The sequence below is a fragment of the Megalobrama amblycephala genome, linkage group LG9, assembly GCF_018812025.1.
Source record: "Megalobrama amblycephala isolate DHTTF-2021 linkage group LG9, ASM1881202v1, whole genome shotgun sequence".
Lineage (NCBI taxonomy): Eukaryota > Metazoa > Chordata > Actinopteri > Cypriniformes > Xenocyprididae > Megalobrama > Megalobrama amblycephala.
In genome coordinates, this window is record NC_063052.1 from 917,676 (window position 1) to 937,466 (window position 19,791).

At 36.9% G+C, this 19,791-nt stretch overlaps 1 protein-coding gene across 8 annotated transcripts in view; it reads left to right on the forward strand.

The window, feature by feature from the left end:
* Positions 1 to 19,449, forward strand: part of LOC125274677 (fucolectin-7-like) — a 49,678-nt gene extending 30,229 nt beyond the window's left edge. For 4 of the 8 annotated variants that reach the window (XM_048201074.1, XM_048201075.1, XM_048201073.1 and 1 more), the window contains 7 exons: positions 257 to 318; positions 537 to 816; positions 983 to 1,119; positions 1,205 to 1,243; positions 1,803 to 2,082; positions 2,261 to 2,397; positions 2,506 to 2,786. In XM_048201074.1, the coding sequence (XP_048057031.1) occupies positions 257 to 318; positions 537 to 816; positions 983 to 1,119; positions 1,205 to 1,243; positions 1,803 to 2,082; positions 2,261 to 2,397; positions 2,506 to 2,510 (940 nt within the window). In that variant the 3' untranslated portion in view covers positions 2,511 to 2,786. Of the gene's footprint in view, positions 1 to 256; positions 319 to 536; positions 817 to 982; positions 1,120 to 1,204; positions 1,244 to 1,802; positions 2,083 to 2,260; positions 2,398 to 2,505; positions 2,787 to 15,601; positions 15,665 to 15,833; positions 15,892 to 16,789; positions 16,852 to 17,058; positions 17,339 to 17,682; positions 17,817 to 17,903; positions 17,937 to 18,460; positions 18,741 to 18,919; positions 19,057 to 19,159 lie in introns of those variants that run through there. The other 4 variants (XM_048201076.1, XM_048201077.1, XM_048201078.1 and 1 more) reach the window with 4 other exon arrangements.
* The last annotated feature ends 342 nt before the right edge of the window (positions 19,450 to 19,791 follow it).

A 19,791-nucleotide genomic window follows, 5' to 3' on the forward strand; every position in this document is an offset into this window, starting at 1 on the left:
GTTTTTAGTTGAAAATGATGTAGTGTAAACAGCCCCTTATACAGCCACCCCTGACACAAAGCCATTTAAAATCCAAAGAACGGAAGCAGGTTAGTCACATTACACTGACTTTACTGTAAATCATGGGGCTCTTCTATACTATTACTTCATTTCAATAGCAAATTATGTGATTCTTTTGTGTACATGAGGATGAGAAATTGAAAATTATTCCTTCATATGCTGAGATGAGGTGATGTGTTGTTGTGTCTTATATCAGGATGGCCATCCGAATGATTGTGTTTCTAACACTTACTGGACTGTGCGTCGCTGATTCCAAAGGTACGTTTAGAATAAAACAAGTAAAAATGCCTGGATTTAAAAATCTGTAACCATTGTGTATCATTACATATCAATCAGATTAATTTATTAAAATTATAGGCTGAAATATGGTAATTGATAACTTGTGATTTATTTATGTATGAAGACGTATGTGATAGAATTTCTTTATGCACATTAAAGTTAAAAAAAGGTATTGTTTATTATTTTATGTTAAACAGGGAATATTGCTCTTGGAGCCACAGCTGTACAGTCTTCCACATATCAATTAACCATTGCTAAGAATGCTGTTGATGGCAACAAGGATTCAGATTTCAATCTTGGGTCATGCAGTGCGACTAATGGGGACAAGGACCCCTGGTGGAGAGTTGACTTGCTGGATGTCTACAGGATAACCAGGGTTAGCATCACTAATCGTGGAGATGCTGTTCCAGAGAGAATAAATGGTGCTCAGATCCGTATCGGCAACAGCCTGGAAAATAATGGCAACAATAATGAGCTGTAAGTATTGTCTTTCTCTTAATACTTACACTAATGGTTAGAAAATGAGTAAATAAGATAAAATTACTTTGAATAAATCCTTGACTTTGACAGAAGTATATTTAACATGCTTCATGTCATTTTGATACGCCCCTCTCTATTTCTCTGTTACTGTGTTTCTTCACAGGGCTGTGACTGTTGTGTCCATGTCAGCTGGAGAGACAAAAACATTTGAGTTTAACCCTATTACAGGGCGATATGTCAACATTTTCATACCTGGGCGCAATGAATATCTCACACTGTGTGAAGTCGAGGTGTTTGCAGGTAAGGGACAGAGAGAGAAGAAAAGTCTGTGATAGAATTTATGTACTTATTAATGTGTGTATAACTGTTATTATTTTATCAACAGATAATTACAAACCAATCTACTTTTGTGTTCTAACCCAAAGTGAGTGTTTTTCATTACTTTGAATGTTGTCAGATTCTTATTGTACATCCAGAAATCAATAATAGATAATGTACATCTACACAGTTATCGCAAAATAAACCCCAACAGGGTGATTATTACATGGCTACTAGCCACGAATAAATAATTCTGGACACAAAATATTGATTTGAGTTTAAATATTTTATTAGCTCACTTGTAATAAAAGCAAAGCTTCTGTGAAAAAAAAAAAAAAAAAAAGTATATATATATTCCTAGAAAGACAAACATTTAAGGGATAATTTACAGTCATGTACACCAAATAAATAATTACATGGACATATTGATTTGAGATTAAACTGCTGTAAATTTTATTCATACTATTGATGACGGTCATTGTCTGGAAATATCAGACCTCTGAATGTCACGACTGACCAATCAGAGTCAAGTTTTCCAGAGAGTCATGTAATAGTCATTTGGATTACATAACTTAGCATTATTTTACCCATTATATTGGGATTATACCTTAAAATACAAAAAAAAAAAAAAAAAAAAAAAATGTTTATTATTTTATCTTAAACAGGGAATCTTGCTCTTGGAGCCAGAGCTGCCCAGTCTACCACATATGGATTTGCAGCTGCTCAAAATGCTGTCGATGGCAACAGGAATTCAAATTTCAATCTTGGGTCATGCAGTGCAACTAATGGGGACAGGGACCCCTGGTGGAGAGTTGACTTGCTGGATGTCTACAAGATAACCAGGGTTGTCATCACTAATCGTGGAGATGCTGTTCCAGAGAGAATAAATGGTGCTCAGATCCGTATCGGCAACAGCCTGGAAAATAATGGCAACAATAATGAGCTGTAAGTATTGTCTCTCTCTTGATACTTACACAATGGTTAGAAAATGAGTAAATAAGATAAAATTACTTTGAATAAATACTTTTAATACACAAATGCCTTTGACAGAAGTATATTTAATATGCTTCATGTCGTTTTGATACGCCCCTCTCTATTTCTCTGTTACTGTGTTTCTTCACAGGGCTGCGACTGTTGTGTCCATCCCACTTGGAGAGACAAAAACATTTGAGTTTGAGCCTATTAAGGGGCGATATGTCAACATTTTTATACCTGGGCGCAATGAATTTCTCACACTGTGTGAGGTTGAGGTGTTTTCAGGTGAGTGATAAAAGGAGAGAGACATGGTGTGTAGACGTTTGTACTATTTTACTGTTTATACTATTTGTATGTTCCCTTAATGATTGTTTGTTCTGTTTTCATTGCCAGATTAAGTGGAATGAGATGATGTTACACCACAGTCCACTGATCCTATAAGCAAAATACCAAACTACTGTTTTCTGAGCAATACTAATATTGCACTTTTTTCATTGTTTTCATTTTACCTGTGCACCTTTTATTCTTAAGATAAAAGATAAGTATCAGTGCACATCCAGTAAAGGTTTGAAATGGTTTTTAAAATGCACCTGATTCTTAACCCCAGTTTGATCCAGGGGGTTGTGTATTTACCCATCTTTGTCTATCTTTGCTTTCTACATGAATAAATTACTTCAGCATTGCATGTTGTATCTCATGTTTCTGGATCAAAAAGGCTCATTTAGATTTTCACAATGAGGAGGAGGTGTAGTGTTATATAGCTATTCATCTAGGGTTGAGGAGCTGGTAATAATTACGTCAAAAAACAGAAAGAAAAAATAAACCATGGAGAAAAAGAGGATGTCCAACCTTCTGTCCCAGAATCAACAACACAACCACAAAACAAAAGACCATAAACAGGAGAAAAGCAGGATTACAAACGAAAAATTCACCCTCCTCCTACATTCCCCAAAACAATAAATGAATAGCTACAAGCAGCGATGGCGGGCCCAAGCACAGTGGCACCGCCACCTCTGTGGTTTTAGGGCAACTGTACACAGCAGGTTTAACTGGTTTAAGCGGGTTTAAGAATTTAAACTGGGTAAATAGAAAAGAACTGTGTCAAAGTCGTTTGAATACACCACATTTACTGCAGCCAGCTGGTGCCACTATGACGGAGAACCACAACAGCTACATCCAAGGGCATCGTAAGTCGGGGGGAAAAGATGACAGAGTGCATAGGGCCCTGGCATGTGAGGGGCCCTTGGGGATCCTGAAAATATTATTATTATTATTATTATTATTTTACGATTGTGCACATACATTGAAATACTATTTCTCCGTTCGCTCGTTTGACAAGCTTTGGCAAAAGACTGTGTAGGCACTTCCCATGAGCACAGCATGCATGCAATGCATGATATTTTTTGAGACAAGGAGATATTTTTTGAGACAAGGAAAAAAAAAGAAAAAAAAAAAGATTGGTTAGGGTAAGCTCCGACTTCGTGTGGACGTAGCCTAATTGAGAACCTATATTGTTCGAGCGAGGCAACAGCCCTGTTTATGTTGTGTAAATAGATACTTGCTGCATGAGAGTCTGCATTTTCCTGCATAATGAGAAAAAAACTTTCTAAGTTGGTGACAAACACTCTTATTGTACTCTAAACACTGAAGTAACATGAAAAGTGTGTGACAAATCTTTAGATATATACTGTAAATATGGAAAACAATATGTAAATGTTTGTGTGGATCTTGCATTAAAATATTATTATGAGCAAACATGGTCATATAATTTTAGGATGGCGTGATGATAAACTAAACAATATATATGAATCAATAACGATTAAACACAACGTTAAATGTTAAACACAAAAGTTAGGCAACTAGCCTATTGTTTTTTAAATCTAATACACTTTTAACATTTTACAAAAAATATTTTATATATATATATATATATATATATATATATATATATATATATATATATTAAAGTAATATGTTTAGTAATATCATTACTATGTATACTATTGTAACGGTGGCGGGCCCAAATAGAATTCAAATAGGCAGTCTTTATGTAGTTCAGGGACCAGACAAACTCAATCTTGTCAAATAATACAGCCCCCCCCCCACCCCACCCCATAAACCACCGATTACAAACAGAGTGAGAGTCCCACACAAAAAAAGTTCAGTTTCGCTGTTGTATTTTCACCAAATTAACAAGAAAGGAAACAACAAAATAAATTAAAGCAAGTTCAAGTTCAGTTTCATAATTATATTCTCACCAGTCATCAAGTAGGAATTAAACAAAAACAAGCACACAAAAAATATTTAAAGCACGTTCACAAATAGTATTTTCACCAATTTGTTATTCAACATAAAGGATAAAGGAAAACTATAAAGGAAACACACACACAAAAAAAATTGCTAATTACTAGTGAGGTAGAGAAGTATGGTTGATGTTTGAAAAACCTTGGCGGATTCAACAATTCATTACTCAACAAGAGCGAGAGAAATAACTGGAAGCCAAAGAAAAACACATAAAACAATTCAAAAGATCTTCCTTCACACCAATATTATATTAAAAACAACAAACCTTCTATATTTAAATTAAACAAAACAAGCATAAAATGTCTTGTGAATTTGCGTGCGTGATTGTTTATGTTTATGTTTGGGTTTGCGTGAGGCGAAACAGTGGGTGTGTGTGTGATATGTGTGTGTATGAGAAATGAGCGCTGACCTGAGCTCTGGCCGATAATGGCAGGGGGAAAAAATGGGTTTTTTGAAAAAAATGAGTTGTTTAAGGGCTGTAGCAAAACAGGAATTCACCTGGACAGCTCTCTCGCACTCGTCAGCCAAAAAGACAAATTTGCTCTGCAGCCAGCGTCCAAAGGTGCAACAAGCGGTACTCCGGTGATCACCCCGGCAACTCGTGTCCACTTTAGCGGTCCTGCCTGGCCCAAACACAGCAGCGATATCAGTCTCGCCAACTAGGCGGTGGTCTTAGGTAACCTGCTTCTCACTTTTTCTTTTACCCCCTATTTTCCCTCTTACAACTCCTCCTTATATAAGCATTTCCTTACATATTTCCTACTTCCGGATAGTTTCATTTCCTTCTCCATCCGGCCACACAGCATAAAAAAAAAAACATCTGTTTTCCCGTAATGCCACACTATTCAGCAGCTATTCTTAAACTATACACATGTAACTGTTGGTAGCATAAATATCAGACATGTAAGATATGGCTCAGGATAATATCAATCATGCTTGTAGAGGTACCTACACTGTTTAATACACAGCAATAGCTCCAGAGTTAAATCAGTTCTGCTCAGAGTACATATGCTCCCTCTCTAAATAGTGTTAAAGTAAAACTGAAGCAGAGTTAAAGTTAATGAGATAATTAAACAATGAATTAAGTGATGATTGTGCATTAGTGATGAACACCTGCTGTCAACAAGCAGAATCAGTGAAGAAAAGAGAAACACAAGAACTACAACTGACTTCAGTCACAGCCTTATTAATTGCTTAATTATCTCATTAACTTTAACTCTGTTACTTTAACACTATTTAGAGAGGGACCATATGTGCTCTGAGCAGAGTTGATTTAACTGGGGATTTTACTGCGTAGTTTGGAAAGATTATAATGTTTTGGAATACAAAGCATAATATCTTTTAATAAGACAATTCCAAGTAAATATTGTTAATCTGTCTGAGATACTGGGGTACTCTATTTAAGTAAAGCACAGTTCATACAAAAATATCAGTATACAGTAAATATACAGTAAAACAGTTTTTCTATCAGTGAGTGCTGTGTGTACACTATTATTTAAAAAAAGTGTGATAAATAGCGTGTAGGGAAGTGGATTTTGTCAACCCACTCCCTGGACGTGTTATGGTCCAAGTTGGAAAAACAGAAATGATGGCCCAACTCGCAAAGCAGTAATGTGCAAAAAAAATAGGTGTTTTAATATAGAAGTGTGCAGTATACAAGGGAGTCCACAGCTGCTCAATAATAGTTAACTCTTCCACCGGCAAAACCAAAAATTAAATAAATAAATAACCAAATAAACAATGCGATAACGTATCCACAATACACTGTTTCACAGAGGGAATTAAAGGGTTAAATCGTTTGCGGCACTACAACTGCACGCTCACCCATCGGCCTACCAAAAGACACTGAATGAATCTTCAGATACTCTTTTATACTGTTGGCTCCTCCCCTATTAGAGCCAACCGTTTACAAAAATCAGGGGGAGTATTAAATTTTACCGTGCTTGAGTACTACATCAACTCACACCCAAAATCCACATCAAATATAAATAAACCCATAAAACACATATCATGATCACATAATATTCTTTAAAGACATAAATTAACACTCTGGGGTCGACGGTCACACCGGCGTGATCACCGCGTTTTTTTTCTAACCAGTGTGAAAGAGACTCAAAATACTCTGTCAGTGTTGCACATACAATTAAGAGTTATACACCATTTTAATCTGTGGAATATTTTCTTTTATTTGTGTACACTCAGAGTAAAAACAAAATGTTGTGATTTTTGTAAAATAAAGAAAACAAACATGATGCGTGATCTCTCGTCTCCCTCTGAACGAAGTCCAATCTGATAGTTCTCAGAAAATGAATTGTAACTTAGTGAATACTAATCACAAAAAAATTATACTTGTGTCTAAAGAGCAATGAAATGTCAGGTTTTAAATCGTGTAAATGAAAACAAACCTTCTGTGTTTATGTAATCTGTATGAAAAGAGAGCCATGTCAGAAGTCCATGATTCAGCTCATTATCCACTAATGCGGCCACGCCCACGGAGTCAGCGCTATTCAGACGCAAATTCAGTCAATACATGCATACATCGTCTCAATCGTGTATTTATTGTCTTGAAAAGTGTTTTGAATAGCCATAGTTAGCGATCTCTGGCCTCTGTTAGTTGTTATTTCCTGGATTGCCTATTCTTCTTTGGCATTGGCATTTGTGGACTAAAAGTGTACAGAGCGCCCTCCGGCTGCAAGTATGAATTGTAAACACAGTATCCAGCGTTCATAGTGATAACAATAAATATTGAATAAATATTACTCCTCTGTATAGAAAATTGACATAAACATGAGAATCCATCAATATTTCTCCAAATGTGCATGCTTTTAAGCTAAAAGCCTATATGAAATGCCATAGAGGTAACATAACTGTTCAGACACTTTGTATCATAGAAATGCATTATATTTTAATAATAGAATACCATTATTTTAAATTGTAATAACATTTCACAGTATTGCTGTTTTTTCGGTATGTTTGATTTACATTATGATGAGCTTGAGACATAATCAACAGGGTTTTTTCACAGCTTACTTGACTGAAAGAGCTCATTATTATGCAGGTCATTAGAGCTCTTTATCTGATTCTTTTGTCTTCTCAGGTGAGAATCATCCATTATTCATGATTATTCATGCCTCCATGCATACTGTGTTTCTTGACCAAAGATGTTTTAGAAAATTTAAATCTCTCTATTGTTTTATATGAAGGAGTAGGAATGATAATTTGTACATCATTTTGAAGCAAAAACTCTAGTCTACAACCTCCAATACCCAGAAGTCTTGTGAACACAGATTTAATATATATTTTTTGGCTTTATTTCAGTGACTTAAGTTTTTTGTTTTTTCAATAACCACGCATAAACGTTATTCCTTCAAAAATACAAACATGTACATACATGTTCCTCACATATTATTGTAGCCTAGTTTGTCCTGAATACAGTGTAATGACACTTTTGTCATTAAAGGTCCCGTTCTTCGTGATCCTATGTTTCAAACTTTAGTTAGTGTGTAATGTTGCTGTTAGAGTATAAATAAAATCTGTAAAATTTTAAAGCTCAAAGTTCAATGCCAAGCGAGATATTTTATTTAACAGAAGTCGCCTACATCGAACGGCCAGTTTGGACTACATCCCTCTACTTCCTTCTTTAATGATGTCACTAAAACAGTTGTTTGACTAACCTCCGCCCACAGGAATACACAAAAAAAGGTGGCGTGGTCTTGTCGCGCTCCCACGGAGAAGAGCAAGAGTTGCGTTTGTAGAGTGTGTTTGTCGCCATGTCGTCGAAACGCTGTTATTTTCATCCCGCAGTCCAATCACCTTTGTTTGGCTTTCCCAGGGACGCTGTACTTAGAGATCAATGGTTACAATTTATGTTTAACTCGGTTCCCGAAAATTATAATTGTGGTATCCTTACTGCAATAGTTAATGTTGGACTGCAGTGCACATAATGGTCACAAGAGGGGACTATGTTTATGTATATGGCTGTTTTCCGTATGAGGTACTCTTCTGAGTGAGTGCTAACGTTGTACATTTTCTGTTGCTGCTTGTGGAGATTAAAGAGTTCAGTCTCTCGGGAATTATTGTCTTTTGTGTTCATTCGGCACAACACCACAATAATCCACATGTAAAACTATGTGCAGCACACGTTATGGTAAAAGGCGTGACCTTTCTGGGCAAGGTGCGCTCTCTCTATGGCTCTGGGTTCGCTAAGCTGCTGTCGAATCACAACACAGGAACCGCTGGCACAATCAGAACTCATTACGTATTTCTGAAGGAGGGACTTCATAGAACAAGGAAGTCATCAGCCCGTTTTTATGACAGTGGAAACAGCGGTATACAGATAAGTAAATTATGTGAAAAATACTGTGTTTTTTTACACGCGAAACATGAACACATGTTATATTGCACACTATAAACAAAATCAAAGCTTCAAAAAACCACGAAAAACGGGACCTTTAATATGTTTATGAACAACTGAAAAAAGCACAAATGTCAGGGCATGTCAAAACTTCTCCAGACCTCAAATCAGCCTCAGACCCCTGGGGGTTAATACAAACACAACAACATTTCCCACATCATACAACACATAGTATCCTCCGTTCTGTGTGGCGCCATTATTGCGGAGACGTGACAGAGTGCTATAAATAGCCCTCGAACCCAACAACCACGTTTGATCTCCATCTCTTCCGCACCCGGATTCACTTACTCCACATCGACTAACAGGTAATTATGTTTAAATGTATATGTATGCTTGTATATGCAAAGTGTGTTTATTATAGGGCAATAAGTACGCTGTGTTTAAACCAACAAGTGCTATGAGTCTCGTGTGCACCCGGACCATAGCGGTAACAGGAGAGGAGCGGCAAATTAATATGTGTGTGTGCGTGTCAGAGCCAGTGCCACGCTGCCGACAGATCAGGTCTCCCTCTTTACAGCGTGGATCACTGTCTTTGCATAGGGCCCAAGATTTGGTGCTATGCCACTGGCTACATCCCTGAGGTCGTTTAAATTTAAATGAATTTCATGTCATAGGATGTCATAGGTCCTTTGAAATGAGTGCATAGTTATCTTTTGCAGCTCAAAATTAAAAAAGTCCAGTGTAAGTCCAGTATTTGTCTTATTTGTATATATTTTTCTAAACCATTAAAGTGTCACGGACTGTAAATTAGAAAGTTATCCAGCTTAATGAGACCAATATATGCACAGAGTTTGGTGACTGTAGGTAAAACTTGTGGCAGAACGGTATCTGTTATTTATTTGTTTATGCTGTTGACCAATGAGACGAAGTCCATGCTTTGTGACGAGCTATTTAGGGAGGGGTACTTTCACGCGAACAGAAAGGGAAGTGAATGGTGGAAACCTGTATGAACATGAACGGAAGCGATGGGTGCGCTGTGCGAGGTCAAGCTATGGAAATGTGTGCTGGCTGAACAATAAGATAAGATGGTGCTCCGGTGCGAGAAATGAGTCTGCTTGGGAGGAAAAAGTGAGGTGAAAAGTGAGCAGTGACCAGATTGTGTGGCTTATGCTTCCCTGGGGTTGATTGCCGTGATGGTGGGATTGAGTCAAGTCAAGTCACCTTTATTTATATAGCGCTTTTTACAATGCAGATTGTGTCAAAGCAGCTTTACAGTGATAACTGGTATATAATTTTCTCTTAAAGAAAATGGTGTCATTGTCCATCTTAAGTAAATTCAGTATTGATTCATTCCGATGTAAGAATCAATAGTTATTAATTTAGTTAATTTATCTATATCAGCACTGGAGTAAACAGTGAAGTCATCATCAGTTCATTTCACATACAATGGTGTCAATGCAGGCAGATCAAAACACTGTTGAATAGCAAATGTCAAGTGTCCCCAACTAAGCAAGCCAAAGGCCACAGCGGCAAGGAACCCAAACTCCAACAGGTGACATCAGGTGGCAAACAAGTGTAAAAAAAAAAAAAAAACCTTGGGAGAAACCAGGCTTAGTTGAGGGGCCTGTTCTCCTCTGGCCAACAGTCCTTTGTTATGATTATGAATCTCTAGGATCAAGTTGTGTTTTTTTAATAAGAGGTTTAACAATAGCCAGCTTAAAAGTTTTTGGTACATATCCTAGTGATAAAGATGAATTAACGATATTAAGAAGAGGATCTATGACCTCTGGAAGCATCTCTTTCAATAGCTTAGTAGGTATAGGGTCTAACATACATGTTGTTGATTTTGATGATTTAATAAGTTTACAATTCTTCCTCTCCTAAAGCAGTAAATGAATTGAATTTTTCCTCAGGGACACTACAATGCACTGTCTGACGCGATACTGTAGTAGATGATTGCATGATTATAATTTTCTCTCTAATATTGTCAATCTTGCAAGTAAAGAAGTTCATAAAGTCATTACTGCTGTGCTCTTTGGAAACATCAGAAGCTGAAGCTTTATTTCTTGTTAATTTAGCCACTGTATCAAATAAATACCTAGGGTTTAGTTTATTTTCATCTAAAAGTTTTGAAAAATAGGCAAATCTAACAGTTTTTATGGCCTTTCTGTACTCAGTCATTCTCTCTCTCCATGAAATGCGAAAACCTTCTAGTTTTGTTTTCTTCCAGCTGCGCTCCATTTTTCTGGCTGCTCTCTTAAGGGCCCAAGTGTGCTTGTTGTACCATGGCGTTGGATTAATTTCCTTAATCTTTTTTAAGCGCAAAGGAGCAACTAAGTCTAATGTGCTGGAAAAGACAGAGGTAATAGTTCGAGGTCTTCTAAGCTGTCTGGTATGATAAGGCGATGAAACTGATCAGGAAGATTATTTATAAAGCGAACTTTAGTGGTAGAAGTGATGGTTCTACTATATTAATGGCAGGGAGGCAGTTTTGCAACCTTGACTAAATGTAGTATACATGAGACTAAATAATGATCTGAGATGTCATCGCTCTGTTACAGAATTTCAACTTCATTAATATCGATTCCATGTGACAATATTAGATCTAAAGTATGATTACGACAATGAGTGTGTCCTGACACGTGTTGTCTAACTCCAATAGAGTTTAGAATGTCTGTAAATGCCAATCCCAATGCATCTTTTTCATTATCTACATGGATATTAAAATCACCAACAATTAGGACTTGATCTGCAGCTAGTACTAACTCTGATAGAAAATCAGCAAATTCTTTTATAAAGTCTGTATGGTGTCCTGGTGGCCTGTATACAGTAACCAGCACAAATGTCCACTTACATAACGTTACATAAAGCACCATCACTTCGAAGAAATTAATTATATTTGAAGGACTTTTGAGTAATACTGAAGATATTACTATAAATTACAGCAACACCTCCTTCTTTGCCCTTCTGACGAGGATTGTGTCGATAATCGTAACCTTGAGGGCTAGACTCATTTAAAGTAATGTAATCATCTGGTTTTAGCCAGGTTTCTGTCAAACACAGCAAATCTAGATTATTGTCTGTGATAATATCATTTACAATAAGTGCTTTTGAATAAAGGGATCTAATATTCAGCAACCCAAGCTTTATCATTTGTTTATCAGTATTGTCTCTATTTTTTTATTTGTTGAACATCAATTAAATTTGTACCCTTAAATGGGTTTGGAAGTTTTTTTTAATTTACTCATTCGGGGTACAGACACAGTCTCTATGTGATAATATCTAGGTGAAAGAGCTTCTATATGTTGGGAATTATCTGACTTCTGTGACGTGAGACGGGCTAGCAGACGGTCGGTTTAGCCAGTCTGTCTGCTTCCTGACCTGGGACCCAGTTTGTCATGTTTCAGTTCTAAGACTATGTGCCATATTACTAGAAAGAAGAGCAGCACCATCCCGGAAGGAATGAATACCATCTCTTTTCAACAGTTTAGGTCTGCCCCAAAAAATTTGTTCTGACAAATATTTATAAAATTGTACTTGCCTGCAAGTTTGTCTATTTTCAGTACTAGGCCATTTCACTCAAAAAGATAAAAAGTGATAAGAAATGCAAGCCAAAGCCAAAGTGGCAAGAAACCTGAATTCCATCAGGTGACAGAAGTGGAAAAATGTCTAAGGATCTGTCCTGAGGGCTTGTCCTATCAAGGTCTTTGATGACTGTGAAGGGCTGTGTTGTGGTTGTTCCTGGGTGCTGATCCACCATTTGGTCTGAATATGGATAAAGGTGAGACGGACAGACTAATATAATTGTAGATGTCATTCTTCTTATGGTGTCACAAGTACATTGGACGTTATGGGAAGTGTTCACAGGTCAACATGACGGCACGTCTCACAGACGAGCAGTGCTGAACCACCTGAATTCATTCAGGAACATGACAACGGTTCCACTAAAACAATTTCAGAGGCTCCTGGTGCTTATGGCATCCGCAGTCAAGGTGCTCTAATTGATGCATATGAGACCGCTTTAACACTGGCTAAACGGCCGAGTCCCGAGATGGGTATGGCGCCATGGCACATTGGGTGACCACTGCACTTGCAACCCGTGGTTGGTCCTTGCCTTTCTACGGGCTGGAGTGTCCAGGCACGTTGTTGTCACAAAAGATGCCTCCAGAAATAGAATCCATTGGTACTTTCACTTAGTGCAAATAGCCGCTGTCGTGTTATACTGTATTTACTGAGCGCTACACAGTTCTTCCTTATTTAATGAAAGTAAACACAACCAAAAAGTACCTAACTGCACAAATGAACATGAATACTGTTTACACTGAGCACACAACGTTTTTAACTACAAAACAACATATTAATGTTTCTGTCCTGTATACCAGGAAAAGGGTTTCAATTTTACTCTTTTAAAATTGTAATGATACTGTAGCATATTATTATATTGATCAGGACATACTGTTGAACCAAACCTGAATACAACTCAAATCCTTACAGTTTTGTGTACAGCGTAAGAGAGTGGTCATCAAACTTTCTGAGCCCAATATTCCTGTCTACAGCCCTGATTTAAGGCAAGATCTACCTATTGAAGAGTTGAGAGAAAAAGACAGCCCAGACTGTACTTACAACTTGAGGCATTTTATTTAGGCTAATTGTATCTGAATTGCATGAAATGCTTTTCTTCACCAATCCGATTCTCAGTACTCAATACTGCCACTTTTTTGCTGGATTGGGTATTACTCAGGGCCAATCTGATGCTGTGCACATTCAAGTTTGTTAAGATCCGGAAATGGCTAAAATGTTATAAAGCACCTTAACATTTTTGTGCACCGTACTATATTGCAAGTCTTCTGAAGCAATTTGATAGCTTAATGTGTTGGACAGAATATTTGTTGCTACCCAACTCAACTGGTGGACAAAACTCTTTAACAAAAAGACTCTTAAACTCTTTATTCACATAAGTAAAACACTGTATATAAAACCAATAAAACCAATGCGATAACCAATACACATGACCATAAAGCGATTTACACTTCCATTCAAAAGTTTGGGATTGGCAAGATTTTTAATGTTTTTAATAGAAGTCCAAGGCTGCATTTATTTGATTAAAAATACACACACACACACACACACACACACACAAACAGTAATATTGTGAAATATTATTACAATATAATTACTGTTTACTATATGAATATATTTTAAAACATATTTATTCCTGTGATCAAAGCTGCAGTTTCTAAACAAGGATTCCTGAGAAAATTACACAACTGTTTTCAACATTGTTAATAATCAGAAATGTTTCTTTAGCAGCAAATCAGCATATTACAATGTCAAAAAGAATTTGCCTGCATTGACCACCCTGTCCTCCCTTCCTCAACTACCACCCCATGTCTGTTCTAGTCACCCCAGAGTCTGCCGAGTCCATTTTAGTCACTGCTGGATTGGCGGATATCACTGCAGTTCCGCCTGAGTTTGCAGAGTTAACGGCAAGCACACTTCATCAAGCCGTCAGAAGGGGAGAAAGGGAAAGGCCTGTGCTGTGCAGTCAGTTCCTGAAAGTATAACCTCCCAGTCTGTGCTTGTGAGTGAAGCTCCAGAGCCCGCTCAAGAGAGAGGAGTTCCTGAGTCTGCTCCAAAGAGGCTGTTCCAGAAAGTTCTCCAGAAAGTCATTTCAGAGCCTGAGTCCAGTATCGACTCCAGCCCCTGAGCCCAGTCCTGTGTCGGCTCCAGCCCCAGAGCACAGTCCTGTGTCGGCTCCAGCCCCTGAGCCCAGTCCTGTGTCGGCTCCAGCCCCTGAGCCCAGTTCAGTGTCGGCTCCAGCCCCTGAGCCCAGTTCAGTGTTGGCTCCAGCCCCTGAGCCCAGTCTAGTGTCGGCTCCAGCCCCAGAGCACAGTCTAGTGTCGGCTCCAGCCCCTGAGCCCAGTCCTGTGTCGGCTCCAGCCCCTGAGCCCAGTCCTGTGTCGGCTCCAGCCCCTGAGCCCAGTCCTGTGTCGGCTCCAGCCCCTGAGCCCAGTCCTGTGTCGGCTCCAGCCCCTGAGCCCAGTTCAGTGTCGGCTCCAGCCCCTGAGCCCAGTCTAGTGTCGGCTCCAGTCCCTGAGCCCAGTTCAGTTTTGAACCCTCTAGATTTCAGGCTGTTATGATTCCCCTAACCGGTACCTCCCTGGTCAGTCCCAAACTTTTTGCCTGGTCCTGTCCCCACCCGCCCACTCCCTCCCTCTGTTTCCTGGCACTATTTATATAACTTATTTCACTCTTCTAAAACAACATCCACCATACTGTATTCTACAATGTCTTTCCTTTGTGCAAATGTAAAAAGGTTTTGCTTTTGTAGGAGGACATGTAAAGGCAAGTACAAATATTTTCTGTGTTTGTATTAAAAATATAGACCGTAATTCACATCATGTTTATACTGATGTTATACTTAATAGAAAATAGAAAAAGCCATTTTGTGTTTGTCATAGCTTAAACTTTTCTGGCCTCTCCCCTGGATTGCAGTCTGCACTCTTCACAAATCACACGCTAATGATGTTACGGATAACACTCAAACTTCAGGGTGCATCTCAAGCATGCAGCACAGTCTCCAAGCCCTTTATTGAGGAGTGAGGTCTTACATAGTCACATGATCGATGACAAAACAAAGGCTCACTTTCTGTCCAATCACTTGGGCGATTCGCTTTGCAATTTGGAATGTTCAAACCCCAAAGTAAGTAGATCTAGGGCTGTCACAATATCAGCTTGCAGAAATGTGGACTCTTTCGTAATATGTCCATTTAATGTTGATTTTTTAGATATCAGATAAGATTTATTTGGTTGGGAGGGCCTTAATTCAACAATAAATAGAGCATCATTTCTGAGCACAATATTATTCAACTAGACACTCTTCACAGACTGCTGGTGTGTATTAATTTTCATAACTGTGTTTAATAGCACATTTTTTGTTTAAAATGTTTTGATAGCATAATATTTCTTGTATGAATAATATATTGTATAAATAATAAATATAGCAATTGTTTATAAAAATATTAATTCTATTTATTATATAAAAATGTATTTTGTTTAAAAGCAGAAAACTGCTGAATTGTGAAGGTCTTTTGTGAGGTTGATACAGTGATGAATTCCAGGTGAGTTGAATGTTTATGCACTCTCTACACCAGGATAACATTATAATTGTTTTTTTTTTTGTTTTTTTTAAGTAATTTGTTGAATACAATTTTTAAATAAATTTATCATTTTCAGTAGTGATAAATTTGCTATTCACACTTGTAAACTATTCACACTTGTTACATAGCTCTTTGTTAAGAAGACTACAGTAGCTGTGCTACTGTTTTTTAATTATTGTTGTTTCCTTTCACAAAATCATTATATCAGAGTAAGTCAAATTTGTATTTTGCAAAAATTAAGAGCAGCTAGATTAAATTACATTAAAAACATCACAGTTACTTATTGCACAATGAGTTTCATTAGGTGGCAATTGTTCAGTCTATCGAATGGACTGAATGTACTCTTAATGATATAGTTGTACTACATCACTAAATTGACTATTGAATAAATTTGTAATTTAATACAACATGTACTATTAATATTAAAAATCACTATACCAGTCAATTTTAATTAATAACAACTGTTCTGACATATAAAGAAGGCCTTGTTAGTGAAGAAGTGGTGTTTCTTTGAGAGCATGATATGCAATGGAGGTTTTACTAAAACAAAAAAAAAAAAAACACTTTTGTTTGGACAGTTCAGTCAGGGTATAAAGATATTGTATATAGTAGTCTAGAAGTGTCTTGTTGCACTCACTGCAATCCAATAATGACCAAAGTACATTCAACAATAATTAGTTGTATTGATAATTTGTCTCTAATAATTAAGATTTAAAAAGGGCAAAATATGATTAAACAATGTTTATTGCTAATAATTCTGAATAGCTTTAAATAACACTGAACATTTAATACTCCAGAAATTGAAAATGATTCCTTCATATGCTGAGATGAGGTGATGTGTTGTTGTGTCTTATATCAGGATGGCGATACGTGTGATTGTGTTTCTAACACTTACTGGACTGTACGTCGCTGATTCCAAAGGTACGTTTAGAATAATACAAGTAAAAATGGCTGGATTTAAAAATCTGTAACCATTGTGTATCATTACATATTAATCAGATTAATTTATTAAAATTATAGGCTGAAATATGGTAATTGAAAACTTGTGATTTATTTATTTATTTATTTTTATTTGTATTACTTTGAACCTGTCTTATCCTCTTTTTATCGATTTATCATATTAAACAGGGAATCTTGCTCTTAATGCCAAGGCTGTGCAGTCCTCCACATACCCACTGGGAGATGCAGAACATGCAGTAGATGGAGACAGAGATTCAAATTACAGGAAGGGCTCATGCTCTCAGACTAAAGCCGAGTTTAATCCATGGTGGAGAGTTGACCTTGGAAATGTCTACAGTGTAAGCAACGTTACCATCACTAATCTTGGAGACTGTTGCAGAGAGCGGCTTATGGGAGCTCAGATTCGTATTGGTAACAGTCTGGCCAACAACGGAAACAACAATGCGCTGTAAGAAATGTTTCAATTGTTCTGTCATCTTCCCAGGTTTATGATGTTCAGTCTGGTTTAATAAAACAAAATTGAATCTCCTCCACAAACCAACCACTCAGAGAGCCACAGCCATGGAGATGTACTTTACAACATATTTTATCCAGACTGTGATTAGACATTTGTAAGTTTAGACCACTGTTTCTTGAAGCAATGCAATATAAAACATGATCATCAATTCGCATTGTGAAGAGTGCTGTACAAAACCATTTGATTTCAGTAGAGTTGAATTGAATTTGTTAGACATGCATTGTGTTGAGAAGCCTCTGGTTTTCATTTTAACACTGTTCTTTATGTATTTGCAGGGTTGCAACTCTTCTCACTATTATTAATGGCACAGAAACATTTTCGTTTGAGTCTATTAATGGCCGATATGTCAACATTTATTTACCTGGGAATGATGAAGTCCTTACTCTGTGTGAAGTCGAGGTGTTTGCAGGTAAGGGACAGAGAGAAGAAAACTCTGTGATAGAATTTGCTGATGTACTTATTAATGTGTGTATAACTGATATTATTTTATTAACAGATAAGTCCACACCACTGTACGTTTGTGTTCCAAGTAAGTGTTCTTCATTACTTTAAATGTTGTTGTCAGTAACACATATATAATGTTCTTACTGAACATTTGGTAACCAATAAGAAATAATGTACATCAAGACAGTTGTTATCACAAAACAAACCCCGAGAGGATAGTTATTACATTGGTTACTAGCTCAAAATATTGATTTGAGTTTAAATTTTTTTTTAGCTCACTTGTAATAAACGCAAAACTTCTGTGAAGAAGAAAAATGAACAAGTTCAAACAAGACAAACATTTAAGGGATAGTGTACAGTCATGTACATCAAATAAATAATTACATGGACATTTGAGATGTGAGATTAAACCGTTTAAAATTCTTACCTGTTTATTATAAACCTGGATGAGCTGTATGTTATACAGCGTTACTATTGATGATGGTCATTATCTGGAATTATTACATGGCTCTGTGAAATATTTGATTCTGATTGGTCAACCTCGCCACCCAGAGGTATGTTATTCCCCAATAACAAAAAAGTTATTGTTGATTATTTTATGTTCAACAGAGAATCTTGCTCTTGGAGCCACAGCTGTGCAGTCTTCCATAAATGACATAGGAGTTGCTCAAAAGGCTGTCGATGGCAACAAGGATTCACTTTATAATCTTGGGTCATGCATTCATACTAAAGCGGACAGGGAACCCTGGTGGAGAGTTGACTTGCTGGAAGTCTTTGAGATAACCAGGGTTGTCATCACTAATCGTGGAGATTGTTGTGAAGAGAGAATGAATGGTGCTCAGATCCGTATCGGCAACAGCCTGGAAAATAATGGCAACAATAATGAGCTGTAAGTATTGTCTCTCTCTTAATACTTACACAAATGGTTAGAAAATGAGTAAATAAGATAAAATTACTTTGAATAAATCTCTATAATACAAACATGCCTTTGACAGAAGTATATTTAATATTATTCATGTCGTTTTGATACGCCCCTCTCTATTTCTCTGTTACTGTGTTTCTTCACAGGGCTGCGACTGTTGTGTCCATCCAACGTGGAGAGACAAAAACATTCAAGTTTAAGCCTATTAAGGGACGATATGTCAACATTTTTGTACCTGGGCGCAATGAATTCCTCCTGTTCTGTGAGGTTGAGGTGTATGAAGGTGAGTTTTAAAAAAAGAAGAGAGACATGGTGTGTAGACATTTGTACTATTTATACTATGTGAACGTCGCCTTAATGATGTTTTGTTCTGTTTTCATTGCCAGATTAAGTGGAATGAGATGATGTTACACCACAGTCCACTGATCCTATAAGCAAAATACCAAACTACTGTTTTCTGAGCAATACTAATATTGCACTTTTTTCCATTGTTTTCATTTTACCTGTGCACCTTTTATTCTTAAGATAAAAGATAAGTTTCAGTGCACATTCAGTAAAGGTTTGAAATGGTTTTTAAAATGCACCTGATTCTTAACCGCAGCTGATCCAGGGGGTTGTGTATTTACCCATCTTTGTTTATCTTTACTTTCTACATGAATAAATTACTTCAGCATTGCATGTTGTATTTCATGTTTCTGGATCAAAAAAGCCTTATTTAGATATTCACAATGAGTAGGAGGTGTAGTGTTACATAGCTACCCATCTAGAGTTGAGGAGCTGGTAACAAAGTAAAGAATAAAATTTTTGGTAACACTTTATAATAACTGCCTGCTATAAATCATTAGTCAAGCATTAGTAAATAGTCAATTCATCATTTATAAAACATTAATAGACATTAATAAGCAGTTTATAAATACAGCTATAAATGCTTTGTTCTTGATTTAGAAGCATATCTATAATGTTTAATAATTGTATTTTCATACTTTATTAATGAGCAATTTATAATTTCTAAATTATT